At 37.4% G+C, this 20,958-nt stretch overlaps 1 protein-coding gene across 9 annotated transcripts in view; it reads left to right on the forward strand.

Moving 5' to 3' along the window:
* The first annotated feature begins 6,775 nt into the window (after positions 1–6,775).
* CC2D2A (coiled-coil and C2 domain containing 2A) overlaps positions 6,776–20,958 on the forward strand; it is a 65,989-nt gene continuing 51,806 nt past the window's right edge. For 6 of the 9 annotated variants that reach the window (XM_074865793.1, XM_074865794.1, XM_074865799.1 and 3 more), the window contains exons 1-7: positions 6,776–6,813; positions 8,455–8,515; positions 9,225–9,305; positions 9,560–9,659; positions 17,837–17,925; positions 18,441–18,542; positions 20,392–20,493. In XM_074865793.1, coding sequence (XP_074721894.1) covers positions 6,800–6,813; positions 8,455–8,515; positions 9,225–9,305; positions 9,560–9,659; positions 17,837–17,925; positions 18,441–18,542; positions 20,392–20,493 — 549 coding nt within the window. In that variant the 5' untranslated portion in view covers positions 6,776–6,799. Of the gene's footprint in view, positions 6,814–8,454; positions 8,516–9,224; positions 9,306–9,559; positions 9,660–16,245; positions 17,751–17,836; positions 17,926–18,440; positions 18,543–20,357; positions 20,494–20,958 lie in introns of those variants that run through there. The other 3 variants (XM_074865795.1, XM_074865800.1, XM_074865802.1) reach the window with 3 other exon arrangements.

A 20,958-nucleotide genomic window follows, 5' to 3' on the forward strand; every position in this document is an offset into this window, starting at 1 on the left:
AAATTACACAAAAATACTGCTGAGACTGCAAAATGAGCACTAAAGTTATGTATGGAACATTAATCTATGCACCCTGTATCTGTGCCCTCATTTCCCCATACATTAACATACATGTCTTTGAGTACATGATAGGTGCTTTATGCAGTGAACAGGTGCAAAGTCCTGTCCACAAATCAAACTGGCAATGCCTGCACAACCCTTATTTTATCTGACAGTGAGAGATGTGTGGTAGAAGACAGAAGTGGATTATATTTCTAACTAGACATCTAATTTATTACTGTTATACGAGGGCTGCTTCCTGTGAAAAATATGGAAGAGAACACTTACAGATTCAGTTTATCATGTGCTGTACAATCGTTTATACATCTGCAAATTAAGCACAATATGAGTGCAAAATACAGCCCAATCATCATCTACAATAATGATTGATGCCAATGCTTCACAGCCTACACAAGGCACAAAGACTGTCAGCATTGCTCAGCGCTGTCTGCACTGAAATTCCACAGGACAGAACAGACAATCATATCAGGCCCATGACTTCCAGGAAGCGTAATTCAATAGATGCAGGATTGCACCTATAATATGCATTATGTGGCAAAAGCAACTAATAGAAGTATTTAATTTAAATTTAATTTTTTTTATTTAAAAAAATATGGAAATAGGTTTACAACATTTGAATCAATAGAAAGTTTGTTGAGGTAACAAGTCAATTTTTATTAGAATTAGAAAATCTGTAAAGCCAAACTTAAGAAAAGAGTATGACCAATTTTCTTCAGACTCTACAGAAACATATTTGGTAGTTATAATAAATCTGGAAATTTTCAGACAGAACTATTTTTTCACAATTGAAGAGAGGAAAAATAGGGCTTTATAGTGAAATTTTCCTGGTTGCAATCCTAACTAAAAGCAACCTGGTTCCATGTAATAATCTTGTAAAAATGAATGAAATATAAGAGATATTTTAACCACACCTATGTTGAAAATCACATTATGGGAATAAGTAAACCAAGAGTTATTGCTTCCCTTTACTTAATAATTTTAGATTTATGTTTGTACAATCATAGAAAAGTAATTTTAGCTTCCCTAAGTTTTCCCATTTGGATTCTGTACTTATCTGAACAGTTTAATATTTTGGCATGAACTGTTAAAAATAAGTAATTCTGTTGAATTATTCCTATAGGTCTTGGCAGGAAGAATCTTTTTACTACATGTATGGACAACATATGTATACAAGTAGCATGTGTCCTTGCCCTCATTCAGGATCTCAAGACGTTATCCTAAAGTAAATCATTCCTATTGTTATTATTTTACTTGAAAATAGATCAACTTTAATGATATGATATTTCATTAGGGGTATTCCTCTGTCTAAATTTGAATTTATATAGAAAATATCTTGTCTGGTCTGGTTTGGTTTCAAGATGTAAGATAACAAAGAGCAAAATCTCTTTGGGATTAAATTTGAAATTAATCAGATTTCCACACAATATATATGTCATTCTAAACATACCATAGTGCCGTATAAAACTAGGCATCCAGATCAAGTTAGTCAACTAGCCTTTGACTACAGTCAGCAGAGAGAAATTAGTATCACCAGGAGAAACCCCCAGGAGGAAGCATGTCTTTGCTGCAGCACCAGCTTTCGGGCTTCCTGATTGAGGCTGCAAGAACTCATACAAACCTGAGACCACCAGGAAACCTTCAAACAATATCTAGAAGATTAGTGTTCCTGAGATTCATAGGTAAAATATATATATATATTTACTAGGGATATATATATGTAAATATACATATGTAAAATAAAGCTATTTGAAACAAAATAGCTCCCCACAATTTTTTACTCTTTCAGACTTTATACTTGGTAGAGTGACGTCAAGGAAGAAGTCAGTCATGTGTTTCACTGCTGAACATTTTTAACCTAGATGACTAATTAACCATTAAAGTCCATCTTCAAATTGATATGAGTATGTTACTTTGAATAAATACCTTCACTTTCTTCCCTATGGTATTCATGTCCATATAATTTAGGCTGTTATATATTTTTTTCAGCAGCAATTGGTCCTAAAAATTTTTTTACAATGATCAGATGATGCAGAGAAAATAGTTACTAAGGGATATCAGTACTGAGAACATTATATACATTCTTCAAATCTTTTTAAATCTACCTAACACCATATATGTACTTTTGGGATAGGTAAAAATATATAAACTGACAAGCAGCTTATTTTGTTCCCTAACAAGTATGTTTCATTAGTTGATGCAGTTCATATAATACTTTATTTTTATTTACCTTCCACAGGTCACCCACTATGTTCAGTTCATATTCATTCACTAAGAGATTCACTGAATAATTTACTTTTCACTAATTGGTTTAATTTATCCATTGGCAGGAAATTCATAGGATAACTATACTGATGCTGTACTAGGCAATTTGGCCAGTAGGAACTTCAGTTTTATGTGGAAATGTAGCTTACTTTATAAATGTATTTCAGTAGGTGATGAATCCCATCCAAGAAATAATACATGAGAGTAAACAGGAGAAAAATAGAGTTGAGAAAGCAATATACCACAACCTTTCTCAATGAGTAATACATTGCTTTCAAGAAGCAATTTATTTCTTCCGGTATAAACCATTTAGACTTCAGCTCAGAGAGCATTTATAGGTTACATTCACTTCCCTGTTAACTCCTTACGTCAACACTCCAAACTGAGGTTATGTCAGTATTTCTGAATTTCAGAGGCATGATTCTTCCTCACATCAGCAGGAAGACATTGCCAAGTACTCTCACGAAATTCTCAGATTCTGATACTTGGTTTTGTCCTAGCTGCATACATCAGATCAATTCATCAAAGTTACTACCTAAAGCAAAAGAAAAATTAAATAGACACATTATACATATATCTTTTAATAGTAAATATATACAAAGAAAAAGTGCCTTGGATTATTTGGCATTTGGCTTATATCCCTCAATTCTGAGTATAATTATTTTAGTACAATCCAGCAGCTATCTGCTGGAAGAAGTGTAAGGAGATTTTTCCTCTATGCGGATTGTTCCTGCAGCAGCAAGTATTAGTACAAAATTTATCTTATCTGACTTTAATCTCTAAAAGTTCAAAGATCATTGCCTAGGCTACATTAGTTGTTAGCTCTCCTGTCATCAGTGTAAAGAAACAGGTGAGGTAAATCTCTGTTTGGATGACACTGTATTAGACACCTACTTTAAGAATGGAGGAATCGGGAGTATCTAACCTATATCTACATGACTAACTTAGGTTAGCCTTTAACTCTGAGATGGCAAAAGTTAAGTAAGATGTCTGCTCTTAGAGAACAATCCACTAAGTGGAAAAATCAGCATAATTTAATTTGGCAATTTATATGTCTCACAATTAGACAGAAGATGTGGATTGATGAGAACATAGAAGTACCCTTATAATGATGGAAGTGACCTCTTGTCAAACCTTTTGTAAAGTATTGCTCAAGTTCCTCCTAGGACTTCAACTGCAGTAACTTGGCTGTCCTCCAGAAAATTTTACAGTATATTAAGGTGGGCCAGATAATCCTCTCATACCTCCAAATTCAACACGCTTAAGTATATATAAAAAATTGACATTTTTAAGGATATTTAATTTTAGGTGTGGAAAACTTAAATGTATCCTGGAGTGTTTCTACCTATACAAAAAAAATATAAATTTATTTCTTTTCAACTTTAAAGCACCCATCAAAATCCTAAACAAAATACAAAGCATAACACAATATTTGTAAAATCATCTCTGTGAAAGAATAGCCTTTTTTATTTCATGCTAATAAAGGGACAAAAAATACTGAATTCTTGAAAAACAAATTAACTATGATTCTCAGCAGGCTCTAAAATGAATTTTTAGCAAGAAGCAGATGGGATTTCTGGAAATGGGTGAATTGTATGAAGAAAATATACCAGCAGTCCCTTTTCTTTCTGTGCTTTCAACAAAGTGTTATTCCTAGGCTCGGAAGACAGTGGAAAGGATTTAAAATTTTTGAGTTGAAGAACAATCTCTTCAATCATCTGAAAACTTGCCTACCACGGATGCTGATGTCCCTTTCACACACCACCTGCATTCACCCACACTCTGTCAGATGTTCTGGGACGTGAACACAGATTTCTAAACCACATGTGACATAAAATTTCAGGAAATTTTATTTGCGATTTCTGTCATGTTGGAGCAAGGTGTGATCAGTTTAAAATAATCAAGATGATCAGAATTTTTTCTTCCTCATTTGTAACCTCCCTGAAACTGGGATCGCTGTAGAGTTGCACATAGTACTTGAAATTCCTATTCTATAAACACAGCAACATGTACTCGTATTCTGTAAGTGTTGTACATGGCTTGTAAGATTTGCAGTTTCGCTTCTGTTTTAATTTGTTTTTACATGTTCTGGCTTTGTTTCTAGGCAGGTAAAAAGAGGAGTATATGGCGTTCCAAAACTTACATTATCCTCAAACCCTGAGAATAAACTCTATCATTAATTGTCCACTATTCATTTTAAAATGGTTTTAACGCTGAACTTGGGGTCTGTTATCCCTTAGCCTGCTCGTTCCTGGGGCAGCCTGCAGTGTGGTCACTACAAGCTGCCATCTACCTTGCCTCTGCTAAAAGCCATCAACAATTTATGCCTAAGTGTGACAGTGGCAGATCTAACAGCTCACATCATCTTATTTGGAGCACTAAATCTGCTGCCCAGTGTAATCAATGACATTGGGCTTGCCTTTGTTTTTGTAATGCTGACCAAGATAAATGAGTTGTTCTCCACCCCAGGAAATATACGTGGTTTGAATTCTGTATGTCTCCTGTGAGTAGAGTCATTGTACTGACATGTGTTTTTAAGCAGCTTTCCATCCTGTTAAGCAAAGGTCCCCCACTGCTTCTTTAGGGTATTATAGTAATGTTCCTTACATAATGCTGTTCATATTTGTCCATCATTTAAACTGTTTGTACAACTGTTTCTGAGACTGGAATAAATTGTTGGGACACATACATATTAGCAAAACAAGATGTTGAACCTGAGTCCGTGCCAAAACTCTGTACGAAGGTTCACCCACTGCATCTTGCCACAGCCCCATGTACGGTGAGACTTAGCAGATAACAGATTGTGTATCATATATGTTACCCTAAGAAACCTGCCTTCTGATTACATCTCTTTCCCATTCTTGAAAGCTATTGTCATGTCAGTTGTCTTCTAGCTGTGATAGTTCCTCTTTTAGCAATTAAAAATGCATACTCCCAATCTTTTTATCTACTGTGACTGTTTACTTCTTCCCATGATCTCCTTCTTGCAGCAGTATTCAGAAACGGGAAACAATTTAGCCATCTCCTTTCATGTGATTCCAGCTACTAAAACTTTGCAGTAACAGACCTTCAGATGTTATAGGGACTGTTTATATAAAGACGACTATAAATAGGTCTAATAACAACTCCATTTAGTATCAGCAATATTGTTTGTTCTGGTTGTACTAAAGATACTAATACAAATGTTAACATAAGAAATTACTTTGTTAAGAATTCAATGCAGCAGAAAAGACCCCCCTCCGTACCTGATAGGAAAACTATAAATCCCTTTGTACCTATAAAAATTAGGAACTGTATATAAGACAATCCATGTTTCTGATAGCGCCGATACTTCTGCCATTCCTAGTATCTACATAAGCCGGTTGTGAGCATTTAACTAGCAGATAACCCATCCCTCCACTGCTTCTCTAACCAGGGCTTAAGGATTGTATTTACCTTTAAGCGGGCTCTAAAGCAACCCTAATGAAGCCTTCATATCCTTATTTTTTCTGCTACAGAAGTATTAAAGTACATTCATTACTTTATAAAGCTATGATTTGTTTTACTTCTTACTTTGGTTTCAGGATCTGCCTTCTCCAGACTCAGAGTACGTACTAATACATTTTTTAATCCTGGTGTGGCAAAAAGCCTGTTTGCAAATTACAGCTGCTGAGAGATTATACCTTTCGAAACTCTGCTATATTTCCCATTCTTTTTCCCCAAAATGACATGCTGAAGTTTGCTGAGGCCTATGCTGATTTGTAAAGAATAATGCATCGTTGTCCTCCTGATACAGCTTTGGTTAATACTTGGAGCACTTTAAGGCACTGGAAAACAGAGACAGCACTTGAAAAACAACTGGCTACTAACCGTTCTCTTCAAGGATTTATTCCTACGTGACTAATGTCAGGGATTTTTTTCAGAGTGAAATTAATCTAAAAAAAAAATTTACTTGCTGGAATGTTGGCATATAGCCTGAATTAGAGGTTTAATATCTCCCTTTAATCAATAGAATGAGACACACTCTTCTGCAAATGATTGATATTCAGGAATCACTGCTCTCAATTTTACATGTTTCAAGAAGAGTCTGTGCCTCTCCTCTACTTACAGGAGAAGTACACAGAAATTAAATCAGATAATTTAGCCAAGTTAGGTACTTAAAGTTAGGAGGAGTGACTATCTTTATTGTATTTCGGTCTGAAATAACTATCCTTGGTCCTGTAAAAATATACTATGGATTTTTTTTTTTCAAGTCACTGCAGTAACTGAAATGCGTTACTGCCTGAAGGAGCTGCAGTCACTTCATCTTCCCCATACTTTATTCATGACTTTCCCTTTTACTGTAGAAGAAATTGTTTACAAAAAAGAAGTCTTCCGGAACTGTTTTAGTGTCTTAAGGAGGAGAATCTGACTCTTTCTCTTTAAAAAGCAAAGCTGAGACTTTGTTGCTAGGGGGAGTGTTGTGCTTGGTTCTTGTCTGTACTCGGAAAGCTGCTGTATGAGAAAACCCAGGTAGGAAACAAACATTTTCCTTTAGATTTGTTTCAATATCACTGCATCCTGTGTGTTTTCATGAAGGAGACAGATTTAAGAATCCAAAATCCTCAAAATTATTTTCTAGGTACTTTTGATGTAGTTATTTTATTTTAAAGAGGAATGAGAGAAACTTCACTGCATTCTTGTTGTTTTAAGTGCTTTGGAAACTGCCTCTGAGCTAATGGAGAGCTTTATAGTTCTTGCATCCAATTTATTACATTTTAATGTGCCTGCTATAGTACTTAACTTCAAGAAATGCTAGCAAATTGTTAAAGAAAGAGGCCATAAGGCCCTTCTGCTTTGTTGCCAGTGTTCTCCATTTACATGTGCCTTTAGGAAAGACTAAATTTGATATGTAAAGCTTGATATGAAAAAGACGTTTATGTGCCAAGCAATAAAAATGTGGCTACTTCTTGCAGTGCTATATATTTTGAGCCATGAAGAGGGTATTTGGTGAACATTGCCTGCAGCAAGGAAATGTTGCCATTTTTGGGTACATCACCTGGTGCTGAGGCAAACACAGGTATGGGAGGTAGTCATATTTGTCTAAGAAAACTACTTGTTTAGGACAAGTTCAGCTCCCTGTGCTAGTTGAGGCTTATTTAGAAACCTGAAAATCCTTGGGGCTAGTAGCTGGTAAGGGCTAAGCCTCAGGCACGAGATAACCACACTGCTCCTCCTTGGCTGCTTGTGCTTTTTTATTAGGCGTCTCCTAAGATAAAGAGGAATATAAAGATCACTGTTCATATTCTAGTCTGGGCTTGAAGCACTTTCTGAGGTGAGTATGCATGAGCCTGTATATACCCAGTACAATGAAGTGATGGGGAAACAACGGATGACCTGTGCAGGCCTCAGCCCTCTTGCTAGAAGAGATTTAGCCAGGTACGGAAAAAGGCCACACATTTTACTTCCATGAGTTGTTTCATGGGGATTTTGAAATGCAGAATAAATTATGATGTTGCGAGTTATCATCTGTTAGCTCAGTACATTGGCACTCAGGTTTTGCACTTGGTGCAGACACGTTGGCACAAGCTTTGCATGGGGAACAAATACAGCTGAGGTTGTTTTCCTGCCAGTGAAAGGTAAAGCAGGACAGGAATCTGTAATAACAGGAGCAATGAACTGAGTTGTACAGATATAAATTTTAAAATCTCCTAAATGTTTGTAACCAAATACAGCAACTTTCTAGTGTAAACAAAGCTGAAGTGATTTGGTGGGTTCCAGGTTTGGTAAAACTGAAACCCTTACCAAGCCCAATGCTGGAAGTGGAGGAAAAAAGGAACTGAAGATGTCTCGGTGATCTGGATCTTGCAGCTCGCTTTGTGGACTGTAGGTGGATTGTTCATTAAAAAAAAATGTAACAAGAGTGTTCATACAGCATGTACAGGCCCACATTATTCACTATTATATGGACTGCTTAAATAAATGCATACATATATTTTTTAATCATTCTGTTCTAAAAAAAACCATGGCGTTTTTAAAGTATTAAGGCTGTATGTTAAATGGTATGTCATTTGAGTGTTCAGGGTGCAAAGGTTACACGGAATGTATCTCATGCTCATTATGCACATATTAAAGCCTATCTCTTATGATTAATTCCTGTGTTGCTTGTGACAGGCAGGTGTCAGCCACCAACCAGATGAACCACAGTGAAGAATCACAGACGATAATCATGGAGGTTAGTGTCCAGTTAGTTGAGACAAAAATGGTGTGGGATCATCTTCCACTGAGAGTAATAGGAATCTTTTATATATGTGACTGCAAAAAGTGAAATAAGAGTGTCTTGTAAACTCTGGCTAACCCTAGATCAGTTAGTACCATTCTAGTTAATGCAGGTTTGCATAATTATTCATTTCTGTGCAAATACATTTCAACCATAGAAAACATATGCTGTTAAATAGGCACCTTTAATGTTTGTCTTTTACTCTATTTCATATTGATCCAACATATAGCACATGAAATTATCTTCAAATTATTGGGTAAATATATTTAGTCTTGAGTAGGTTGCAAAAACAGCTACCCTGTTTTCTCATCACTAGAAATACTTTTGAAGTGATCATGTTTAAACTGCGCCTGGTGCTATGTCAATAAAACGTCAGAAGGGGAAAAAAAAAAACCCAAACCCCTTTGTGGTATGAGGAAATAAACCGTAAAGATAAAGGCAAGATGCTTTAGAGCTGTCAGTAGGCTCTAATCTTGCTAACAAAGAGCAGTATGTGCTAACTTCAGCCAGTTTCAGGACTGTAGCCTGCCAATGGCATCAGTGGAACATACAGATCCGGAAAAAACTGCTTAAATCGGGTATTTTGATAGACGAGAGGTTATTTCCGCGGGTCTGGGGACAAGGCCAGCCTCTACCCCACAGCACAGCTCTCTCTCTGTGAAAGGAGATCCCGGACGAGGACGCTGCCCAGGTGGAAAGGCTGAGGAGGACCCTGACAACTCGCAGGCACAGGAGAAAGAAAACGGTGAGCATCCTCAATTCCGCGACCCGCTCCCCACCCCACTCCCAGGCCCGGCGGCCGCCTCTGGGCAGCCCTCCGCGGGCTGCCACCGCGCATGCGCACATGGCGCCGGCAACCGGCGGCGCGCACGCGCAGGCCCACGCCCCCTCCGGGTTGGGGTCCCAGCGGCGGCGGGGGCAGGCGCCGCGCTCGCTTCTCGGCCTGTCCCGGCTCCTCTCGCTCATGCGCCGTCCCTCGCCCTTTCTGCTCCCCTGCAGCTGCCGGAGGTTGTCGGTTCCCCCGAGCGGCGGGCGGAGGGAAGGAGCCGCGCCAGCATGGCGACCGGCCCGGCTGGCGCTGCCGCTCCGGCACCGCGCGGTGAGTGACGAGTGACTGACGGATTGACGGACTGACTGACTGCCCGCCCAGCGGCGGGGCGGGCCGGGGCGGGGCGCGCTGCACGTGGCATGGGCGGTGGCGGCGGCGGCGGCGGCGGCTCCGGCACCCCCCACCGGCCGCCCTCATCGAGGGTGTCCCGGAGACTGCGAGGCCGCTTGCCCTGGCTCGGGGGTGGTGCTGGGTTAAGCCTTAACGCCTTGGGTTTGCCGCCGGCTCATAGGCAGGAAAGTTGCTGCCGGGTCCGCGTGGGAGGGGAGGCGCGTGATGCGCGCGGGTTACGCTTGCCCTTGAGGAGCTTCCTTAAACTCGGATTTAGTCGCAGGATTAGGGCAGGGATGGAGGGGTGTCTGTCGTGTGCCAAGTCAGCTTGGAGCGTCATGCGCAAAGTCAGAGCGCCGGACTGGAAAGACATGCTGCTACCGTATTTAAGTATGAGTAGACTGTGGAATGGCCTTACATAAAATACACAACGTTTTTCAGAGGTGTTAGTGTAGACATGCGGTATTTACATATTTGAATGTGAACCTCATATTTTGTGCTTGAAGTGTCATTCATGCTTATGATGGCACATGGATTGATTGATGGGCTGGTTTGTGTCACATGTGAAATGCTCTATTTACTCACAAAGTAGGAGAGTGCAAGAGAGTGATGCAGTGCGAAGCTGTTAGAAGTGAATGATTGCAGGCTTGGAGAGAATAGAAGTTGTTGGTACTTGAAAAGCAACCTTCAATTTCTTTGGCAGAATCTCTCCAATATTCCTGTTAAATACTTAGGACAACATTAATGTTGTGAATCTTACGGCGTAGTTTTTATGGGCTTACATAAATAGGATGCATAAAAGAGCTAATTAAGAACAGTATTAAAAAGTCAATAAAACCAAAATCCGGCAAAGTATAAACATGCTTAGTTTTTCATCAATACCGAGGTTTATCAAATAAAATGTATGTATTGTCCTTAAACTCATTGTAGCAAAATATGATATTTGTTACAGATATCTACAATTTAGCGACGTTTCTAGCTCTTTCACAGTCTGTGTACTTTTCTTTTGAATGATTTTTGAGTCTCACTGTGCCAGCTTGTGCTAGGAAGTGATGCACTGTTGACAGATGGAGTCCAAACAGTTTTCAGAATTGATTGCGTGGGGAAATCAAGAGACACCCTCTAGTGATGGTTGTTTTCTTTTACAGAAACTCATTTTCCAAGAATAAAAAACAGCACAGCAGTACTCTGAGAAGAAAGCTAGCCATTAGTTTCCTTATGTGATAATTGTTTTGTTTTCTTAAGTATTTTACTTTGTTACTTGTTCCTGCTTCTGAAGTTCTGTAATTCTGCTAATTTTGTATGATTGAGTGAGAAGTACTCCATGTGGTATGCTGAATAGTCTGTATGATTGGTTTACTTAATGGCAGTATAATTTATGCTTCTGATTCATTTTTCAAAATTACCTCTTAAATTCTGAGAGAGACTGTACCTTGAGCTAAAGTCTTCATGCATCTACCCAACACTTATTTCAATTTTTTTTTCCCCTGGAATTCAGTCTGACAGATTTATAAATAATGTAAATTTTCATCCTTGGTATATTAAGCTTTTGAATAGGCTGACCCTGACGTTTCCTATTGTGTTGCTCACTCATAAGGTAAAAGTAGATTTCTTTTAATTTCTTCACTGCCTTTACTAGGCTGATTATCTGTATATGAATTTCTGCTTATCACTGTCTTGCCAAGTGATAACTAACCATTTAAAAACTAAAATGTAACAACACACCCCCATTTTCCAGGTGCCACTGAAAAATATTACATAGGCTTTTTACTATCTTGTTTTGGTTTTGCTTTGGTACCTGTGATAATACATTACCCACATTTGTTCATTGTTTATGTTAAATTTCTGGTGCTAAAAGTATACACACACACACCCCCCCCTTTTTATGAAAAGGGAACTATATTTTAACACCAGTTAGGTAATGTTTCTGGAATTATCAGTTTGTGATGTCCTTCAAATACTTGGTTTATTTTATGCTAGCATGGTATAATCACTTTCTCATTCTCATACTGCTATGGCAAACTTATTTGGAAACATACCCATCAACTATTTCTTCACTTAGTATTCATCATAGTCTCTGTTTATCACTATTAGTCTTTAAAGTGTTCAGTCAGTCTTTACTATTTTTTTAATGCAGTCTGTTTGCAGAAATTTATTTTACTATAATTTAATTATGTGTGTGCCTAGATGCCTATATACCTTCCTTAAATAGAAAGACTTGGCTATATGTCAGTCCACTAGTCAGACTAATAAATAAGATTTGCAAAAGAAGAATTGCTTTAAAGGAAAAGCCCATGTCTGATAGTTATTCCCTTGTAAAGCCAGGACAACTACAGTGTTACAAAATCTTTTTCTTCATTGTTGGGTTTTTTGAATTTGTTACTTACTTGGTTGTTTCTAGAGTGTCTTACCATTTATGCAGTGATTGTATCCATGAAAAATATAAAAGTGTTTCCAGGACTTATGCTGGAAGTTAACATTCCGTATTTTATTTCAGGTAACTGATGCTTGGTCACAGCATGTCCCTCTGTCTTTTTTCCCTCGTGCCTAGTTTCTGCATCCTGTTCAGATTCAGGATTGGTGTTGAGACACTTGCAGAGATTCTGGGTGTGCGTCAGTGTAGAGAGCTTTGAAGTCACACAGAGATTGAGCGTGTTTGGGCTCCTCTGAGTGCAGGTGAAATCAAGGGAGAAACTTATTAGATGACATTTTTAGGTTCTAAGTTTGACTTAATTTCAGTTTGACTATCCAGCAAGTTTTTTAGATCTGTCTAAAGTAAAATATGGAACCATTGTAGAATGATGACACTTCCAATGTAAAACGTGGTGTGAAATTTTTTGATACAGGCTTGTAGTGGTGATCCTGCGAAGTAATGCTCTCATGGATATCAGTCTTATTCTTTCACTTCAAAAATGTCTTTTGAAGTTAAGCACAAATTAGTTGGCTGTAGAGCCACTTCACATAAGCAGAAAAAGAGTACGTGTACAGAGAAATAAAGTAACAATTTTTTATGTGGTCCTTTTTTCAAGGAACCACAGGTTCCCACAATAATTGATACATTGAATTAATTTTACTGCAACTACTAAAGCCTTAAAATGTTTTTCATTATGTATGGAAAGAATAATTCCCCTGTTGCGAAAGGAACTGATTAATTCATAAAGAATTCTGCATACAGAGCATGAGTTCTGATGCTTTAAGAAGCGGTTAAAGTAGTGGCAGATTGTTTCTGCCCTAATTTTGTGTGTTTATGCTGTTCAACCTGGCTTGTCTGGGAGTGTTTACAAGCAATTGTCAAGTATTTCAGAAGATCGAAAGCAGATTCTAATCTGTTGCTTTCTAGTTTTCATTTATCAGAATGGAATTGAACTGAAGCATTTCCTCCAATGAAATAAGAGTATGTTTTTAGACACTGAGCAGAATACAATGGTAAAAAAAAAGTCACAGAAGGCAAATCAAAAGGTAGCTTTAGACTAACTTCTTCCTTTAAGTAATTTCAACTCTATTTAGGTCTTGATACTTGGTTTTCGTGGAGATTTTTTAGTTGATTTTTTGTTGGTTTGGGTTTTTTTTTTTTTAGACTTAGAAGCTTGCACCAGTGAGGGTTCCATAACTGTTTAGGGGTCATAATTACAATGCTAGAATACCCCAAAAGTTAAAAAGCTTTTCCAGTGTGTAACCACTTTCCTTATTGCAATTCAAGTCCATCATTTCCATCTCCAGCAGACGCATAGAGCTTTTTTGTGTGCTGCAGTCTCTTGTGGGCTTGAAGTTGTAAAAGATACTGAAGTTTTTTCTCTATTGCAACAACTCTTCAAAGTCTGTCTTGAACAAATGTGACTTCTGACAGTTCTTGTCTACGTGTTTTATACACAGATAGACATTATTCCATCATTCAAACCATTAATAAATGTTTTAAAAGACATTAGATTGAGGCAGACCCTGAAAATACCTATTCAATATGGGGTTTGAATTTATTAACTGTTACTTGCTTATCTTTTAAAATGTGATTTTTCCAGTGACTTGAACGTGTCCCCTTCCCCCTGTCATTTCATCAAAATATTTCCTACTGAGAGATGCCTTCTATAAGGCAGGCTCAAAAGTTGAGATGTATGCTGCTTCTGTTACTTGCAAGAATGGGTAGGAAATATGTTGAACATTAAATTGGCTTGATAGGTCTTGATCTTGTCTAATCTAGGCCTTCTGTTGCTCATTGTTTTACTATCTGTTGCTTATTACTTTACTGTCTTTTAAATATTTACAAATAGGCTGAGTCTTTTTTGTAGAGTTGAAGTTAGACTGACTTGTGTGTGCTTCTGCAGCTCACTCCCATTTCTTAAAGACACTTGCCTGAGATTTTTGCCTGTTCTTCATCGCTTCTCAGAATCACTGATGGTTCTGATTTTGCTGCAGCCAGTTCATTATTGGATACCCTGCAATGACGGCTTTTAATTAGCTCGGTCTGATTAATATTTATCTAGATCTTGTTCTCTGTTTTGTCATTAATTCTTACCCTGTTCTTACTCATAATGCATTCCTTGTTAGAAAAGACAAAATGCAGATAGGCTTCTCTGTGTGTCATCTCTTAGTGTCTCTACTGAGTACTTGCTTATTTCTGTCTCTAGTATTCTTCTCAGTAAGGAATTGGTTGTGGGATGCTTGCTTTTCTCTTATGTGTCTCATGCTAGTGATATTCACTTTGTGCCTTGTTCTTTCTTTTGAAAGTTTCCAAACACAATGAATGCTTCTTCTTAAAAATACAGGCAGTAAATTGTGCAATTTGAAAAGATTAGGATTGTCCCAAATCTTTTGGTGTTTCTGAGTAGAATCAGTATTAGCGGGGTTTATCTTAATGTATTTTTCTTTCTAAGTGACAGTGAACTAAGGTCATCCTAGAAATTAGATTGCACTTTGACTTTGGTATAGTAGGTAGTCTTTAAATGTTTAAGTTGTATATTCAACAGACAGTATTTTTCCACTGCCAGTAAAGCTCTTGGAATAATATTGAATAAGCCATAATGTGATATATGTTGTGTGACATTATCACTCTTAAGCCCTTACCCTTTACTGTTTTATCTCATTTTCATTAATTTAACGCCTTATATAAACCTGAAATCACCCTTTACTTGGACGTTGGCAAACAACATTCTCTCGTAAGGGCAAAGAACAAATCGGTGTTTGGCTCGAAGAACTGACAAGTAATACAATTCTATAAGTGGAGATAACTAGAAAAACTTCTTTACCTAGAATGCCATGTGTTCACAGATTAAAAATTAAGGAGAAAAAAAAAAAAAAGCCATTCACCACAAAGCACATGTGCAAAAAGAACTACAGTTTTCTTCTGATAATCATCTTAGAGTTGATCTAGTAAAAGGGCCACTGTGTTGTGTGGAACGATGGAGCTCCTTCTGAAAATAAAAACTAGTTACAAAAGTTCAGGAGAAAAAAATAAGATCTGAGGATTCCGCATATAAGAAGGAATATAAAGCATTTCTCTTTAAAAAGTTAACACTGCATATATCAGTCAAAGGTAAAGTTTCAGTAAGGTCCTGAGAATTTCCAGGTGAACTCCAGGGCTCCAGTGAGACTGAAGAGGTCTGTGCAGCTGGGAAGACAATTATGTAGCTAGAATCAGTTCTGCTAATGAAGAAATGAGTTAGGTCTCTCAAAAAGAAAAAAACTTAAGTGATGACTTTCCAAGCTGTTAGGTATATAAAACTGTGTTTTCAGCTAAAAATATTCTGGAGACTTCTGTAAAGAGGATAACTGTGTCTCTTCTTCAGTGGTGGTACAGTCCAAGAGAGAGAGATGGGTACCTTCTCAAAACACTGTGCAGAAGATGACCATAATTGTGTTTAAACATAAAGCTGCTGGAAGTGTTGCCATTTGCTTACACATATAATCTCATTTATATTGTACATTTAAAATGTTTTTCATTTGTATTTATATGAGTGGATAGGTTGTAGGTATCCACTCCTTAGTATTTCTGACCCCAAGAGCATAGCTTCTCTGTAAACAACTGGATAATTATTAATACTTTTTATTTAGGTATCGGGGAATACAGTAGGGTATAGAGTCACCCTACTAATATTTACTGAATCTACCTAAAGAAATCATAATCTAAGAGGATTTGGTATGTGGAAGATAAGGAGGAGGAATGCTGTCAGTCCTTCAAGGAAAAGGAGGCCCTGATAAGTTTGGTTGTCAAAGACATGTTCGCATTCAGCTTTAATTATGGAAGAAAAGCCTGGGCTTTTTGGGAGCAGCAATTCAAAGGCTGCAACAAACAGTAATTCTTCTTTTTCATAATCACATGATTACCCAAGTCAGTGTCCACACCTGGTATTTACTATCTATCAAAAAATCTAAATATATGCCACAGATTTAAAACTCAGATTTATATGTTTCACAGGATCAACAGAGAATACTTGAGTTTTGATGAGTTCTTGGAGTTGGAGGGTGGGTTGTGGGATTTGTTTTGGTTTTTTGAAATCAACCCTAGGGGTACAGCTCTAGTAATGGTCTCCAGCTGGACTTAACACTACCGATCAGAACCCTTTGAGCCCAACAATTCAGCCAATTTTCAGTCCACCTACTTATGTAGTCCATATTTCATCAGTTTCTCTATAAGGGTGTTACAGGAAACTGATAAACAACATCCACTGCTTTCTCTTCATCCGCTAACCCAGTTATCTCATCATAGAAAGTTGTCTCTGTGGTCAGGTAGAAGTTTTTCCCTATCATAAATCCATGCTGATGACTTCCAGTTTTCATCTTGTATTTAACATATTTGGCAATGATTTCCAGGATTATTTATTTGCTCCAGCACCTTCTTGGGGATCAAGATGAGGCTAACCAGCCTGTAGTTCCCCAGATTCCCCTCCACGAAGGGGGAATCTTCCTTGCTCACTTCCAGTCCTCAGGAACCTCCCTTGATCATCGCCATGATCTTTTAAAGATAATTGAGAGTGACCTTGAGGTGACATTGACCAGCTTCCTTGGCACTCACGGAAGCATCCCATTAGGACCCATGGATTTGCGTATGCTCAGTTTGTTTAAATATGGCCTTCCTTGGTCTTTCTCTACTGAGGGTGACTTCTTGCTGCTCCAGGCTTTGCCTCTGCTCTCCAGAGCCTGGTGTTCCTGATGGTGGTAGAAACTGAGATGAAGAAAGCACTGATTACCTGGGTCTTTTCTGTGTCTCCTGTCACCTGGTCCCCTGCCCCATTCAGCAGCCAGTAACCATTTTCCCTGGTCTTACTTTTGCTGCTAATACACCTGTAATATCCCACCTTGTTGGCCGTCACATCCATTGCCAGATTCAAGTCTGGGTGGACTCTGGCTTTCCTAAGCCCCTCCCTGCATGGTCAGACAGTGTCATACTATTTCCTGTTTACATCTCTTGTAAGTTTTCTTTTCATGCGTGAGTTGAGTTAGTTCATCCATGCAGCCTCCTGTGGGTCTTGCTTGACTTCCTGAGCGTGGGGACGGACTGCTCTTGAGCTTGGAGGAGGTGGTCTGCTGATTCCAGAGGGGTGGCACAAGTAGAGCTGAGAGTAGCTTGTGTGTGAAGTTACTTGGTGATGCAGTCAGTCATACATGGGACAGGGTAAAATACATCTTACTCTCTTGGTTGTACTAGAGCTATAGCACTAAACCACTGCTGGTGAAATTAATATTTTGTCACTACAAAAAACAGGTAGCTTGAGGCTGAAAAAGGGGACAAGTCTGTAAATTCTTTACTGTTGCAATCACACCTGTATCAGGCTTTAGAGCCCATCACCATGCAAAATTAGATCTAGGCAGCTCTGACTAACAGTTTATAAAATGCCAGGTAATTCTTTATGTGTTTTTAATAGGAAAAAGTGTGTATATACTTTACTTCAGGTAGTTCATAGTATATAACGAAAGGTAGATCCATCGCAGTTAAAGGCATTTAAGTGATAGTCTATAAGGTCTGAATTCCAGAAAATGTTTCATTCCTTCACATTTTCTCATGCAAATTCTTTCTGTTGGAACATGGGACTCCATATGGTATGTATGGTTTTATTTTACATAATTTTAAGTTTCTTTCAGAAAATACTTAATTTAAACATGTTACCCTGTTTTCTCTGTTTCAGAGTTGCCACCTGTTCCTTCTACATCGAGGACAGGCTTTGCAGAATCTTCTGTTAGGGAGCGAATGAGAGAGAAACTCAAAGCAGCAAGGGTGAGAATCCTTCAGAAGTCCTGTTTGGTTGACTTTAGTCTTATAAGTACTACCCACTTCATTTTGCTTGCTTAGTGCCATGTGAATCTGAATTGGGATATCTGCTTTTTTATTTTTAATGCCAAAATAATACTCAATTCATCAGTACACTTATTTTCCAGTGCATTTCTATTGCTGTATTTTTTTCTAAAGTTTTTATTTAATTTGTTTGTAATAATATATAAGTTATCATTGTTCTGTAATTCAAAATTATACAATCATTACAAGATCCTTCTGTGTTTTTGTCAAAAAATTTCTTACCCTATTTTGAAATCAATAGATTTCCTTGTAAGTTTACTGTGCAGTTTAATAAGGGGTATTAACATCTAGGTCCGTAAAATCACTTAAGCTGATTATATAGATGAAAGATTCTGTCCCTAACACAAACATACATAAATTGTTGAGTTCCTGGGAATTATTGTAGCTTTGGTCTTATTATATTTTTATTACAGCTAAGCATTTTTTTGTTTGCTTAGTCAAAAGCAGAAATTACTTTATTGCAAGAAGACCCCAGTCCACGACCAAGGCATTTAAAAAGCATCAGAGAAGGGAAAACAGAAGTCAGATTGGATAAAGAGGTAAGAAGGTGCAATCTGTCTTGCTATTCTGATAATAAGAAAGTGAATGTGAAACATGAAATAAATCAAAGACTACACATAGTCTTGAAGATCAATTTAATTTATTTTAATGGGATAAAAATTATGCTATTGTTTGAATTAGTAACCAGGAAGGAATGTTTCTGATTATTGCTTTTAATGTACATATTTAACAATAATAATTTGCTTTCATTGTAGTATAGACATCATGTGAAACTGCTGTCATTTACAGGTTCATGACTTCTGTTGCTTAAGATGCCTTGAACTATTTAAAAGTTACTGTAACAGAAAGGACCACTGTATTAATAGCTTTATATAAATTTGCACAGAGTAATTGCTAAAGGCTGGATATTAGCTTTATGTCATTGTACTTTATTTCTTTTCCTTCTTACTATTTTATATTCAGTCTTTTTTAGTATAAGCATGTTCTTTGTTAAAAAATGAATTTTGTACTAAAAAAAATAACAAAGGCTATGCCTGTGCAGAACTTGTGCCCAGATATTCTTCAGAACTCACAAAGAGATTGCTTGCCTGTAGAAAATGTGTTCCAGAGAGTGTGTGTGCCCAGGAAATAACAGCATGTAGCAGTTACGTTTTTATCTGGAATTCCAAACAATATGAATTAGCCTGACTGAATTGCTTGTCTAGGGGAGAATTAACTATTCATGTAGGTTGTGGGGAGGTTTTTGGCAGTGTTTTTCTTATAAAAAAGTAATTGTCATAGCTTTCAGTTAAGTAGTATTTTTTTAATACGTTTGTATTAGGAAAATGTGGAAGTGATACCCTTATTAAAGTTGGTTACTAGTTCTATATAAAGTATATCTGAAACCTTCCATGTGTTGGTTTTGTTTCCTGTATTTACTCACACACATATGAAGTACTGTTCTGTTGTTAAGTGGCCATCAGATTGCCAGGGTTTGAGATTTTCTTTTTGCTATTATTAGTTTGAAGTTTAGGTTGAACAGCTGTAAACTTGAGAAATGTCTTCCTTGAATTCAGGAATTCAGGCCACAAGGAGGAAAAACAGATAGAATGTTAGATGTGTTTATGTTGGCTGAACCTGATGAAAATCACTTTGAAGCACTTAAGTGAACTTGGTGAAGCAACCTCAGAACCAGTGATGTTTACAGTGATCTGTGTGTAGAGACAGATAAGGCTTCAGAAAACTGGAAATGGATAACCATGCTACCTCCTTTCTTGAAAAGATGGAAGAGTATCACCCCTGGAGTTTTAGAGTAGGCTATGCATAATTGTTTGAGAGAGAACAAAGCAAATAATCAAGTCTGTATTTAATCACCCAAGCAATGACACCATCTTTTTTGGATAATACCAAATAGGTTTTTTTCTGATTGCAGCAAGAGCTATATGAGAAGCTGGCCTTAGCTCCTTGATTCCCTTCCCTGGTCAGCAGTGTCTGTCAGCAGCACCCTTGCTGCTGCTGGCTGGCTTGTGCTGTCTGTGCAGATAGGAAGATTTCACATTGCTACCCCATTTCTCCCCCTTGCGGAGATTAGCATGTGGTTGCTTATGTTTGGGAGTGCGGAAACAATGATCTCATCAGCAGGGAAGAAAGTAAGACAACATTTATGGAATGAACCATTTCTTGATACTCTGCAGTCTATTTCTTAACCCAAAGGAGAAAGGAGTTAAGTAATAATTAGATGTACCCTTTTAAAATAAATAAAATCAGTATAATTGTTACAATGACTGTGTTTCTTTTTTGTTATTTTTTTCTGTGAAAATGCAATATCTAATCTTTGTATTCACCTATTTGTCTTTTTTTTAATTGCTCAGTAAATATGCTACAACTTATGCATATATTTTTATGCAGTCTGATAATGATAAATTTGGGAAGATGCGAGAGGATAAATCCCACTTACCATCAAAAATAAAGTTTCGTGATTCTGTAAAAAAGCTTAAGCAAAAGTCAACAGTAAGTACTAAAATTCCTTCACTTCAATAACTGATATTAATTTCATTTAAACTTTATATGGCTTCATGATTCTGTTTGAAGAAGCAGACAGAATTCAGTCTTAAGCAGTGGAGAGGGTTTTATTTAATTTAAAAATTCACAAACAATATATACCAGCATTTGAAGTATAAAAAGGGAACCTTCATCAAATATAAGAATGCCTTTGGGTCATTTGATTTAAAAAAAGAAAAAAATCAGGTAAATCCATCTGGATACAGTTACTGGATCTTGGAGGAAAAATGTTTCTTCTGTTTAAATTCTTTTTCTTGAATGCCACCAATTGACAGTTAAAGCAGTTTACAGATTAGGATATTGATGTTTATTAGCCATAAAATGCTACTGTTAATTCTTTTATTAGAGGGTTCATTGTAACACTAAAGAGGCCTGGGTGCTTCAGAGGCAAAATACCATTGAAATTTCTCTTCT

The sequence above is a fragment of the Strix uralensis genome, chromosome 4 (assembly GCF_047716275.1).
Source record: "Strix uralensis isolate ZFMK-TIS-50842 chromosome 4, bStrUra1, whole genome shotgun sequence".
Taxonomy (NCBI): domain Eukaryota; kingdom Metazoa; phylum Chordata; class Aves; order Strigiformes; family Strigidae; genus Strix; species Strix uralensis.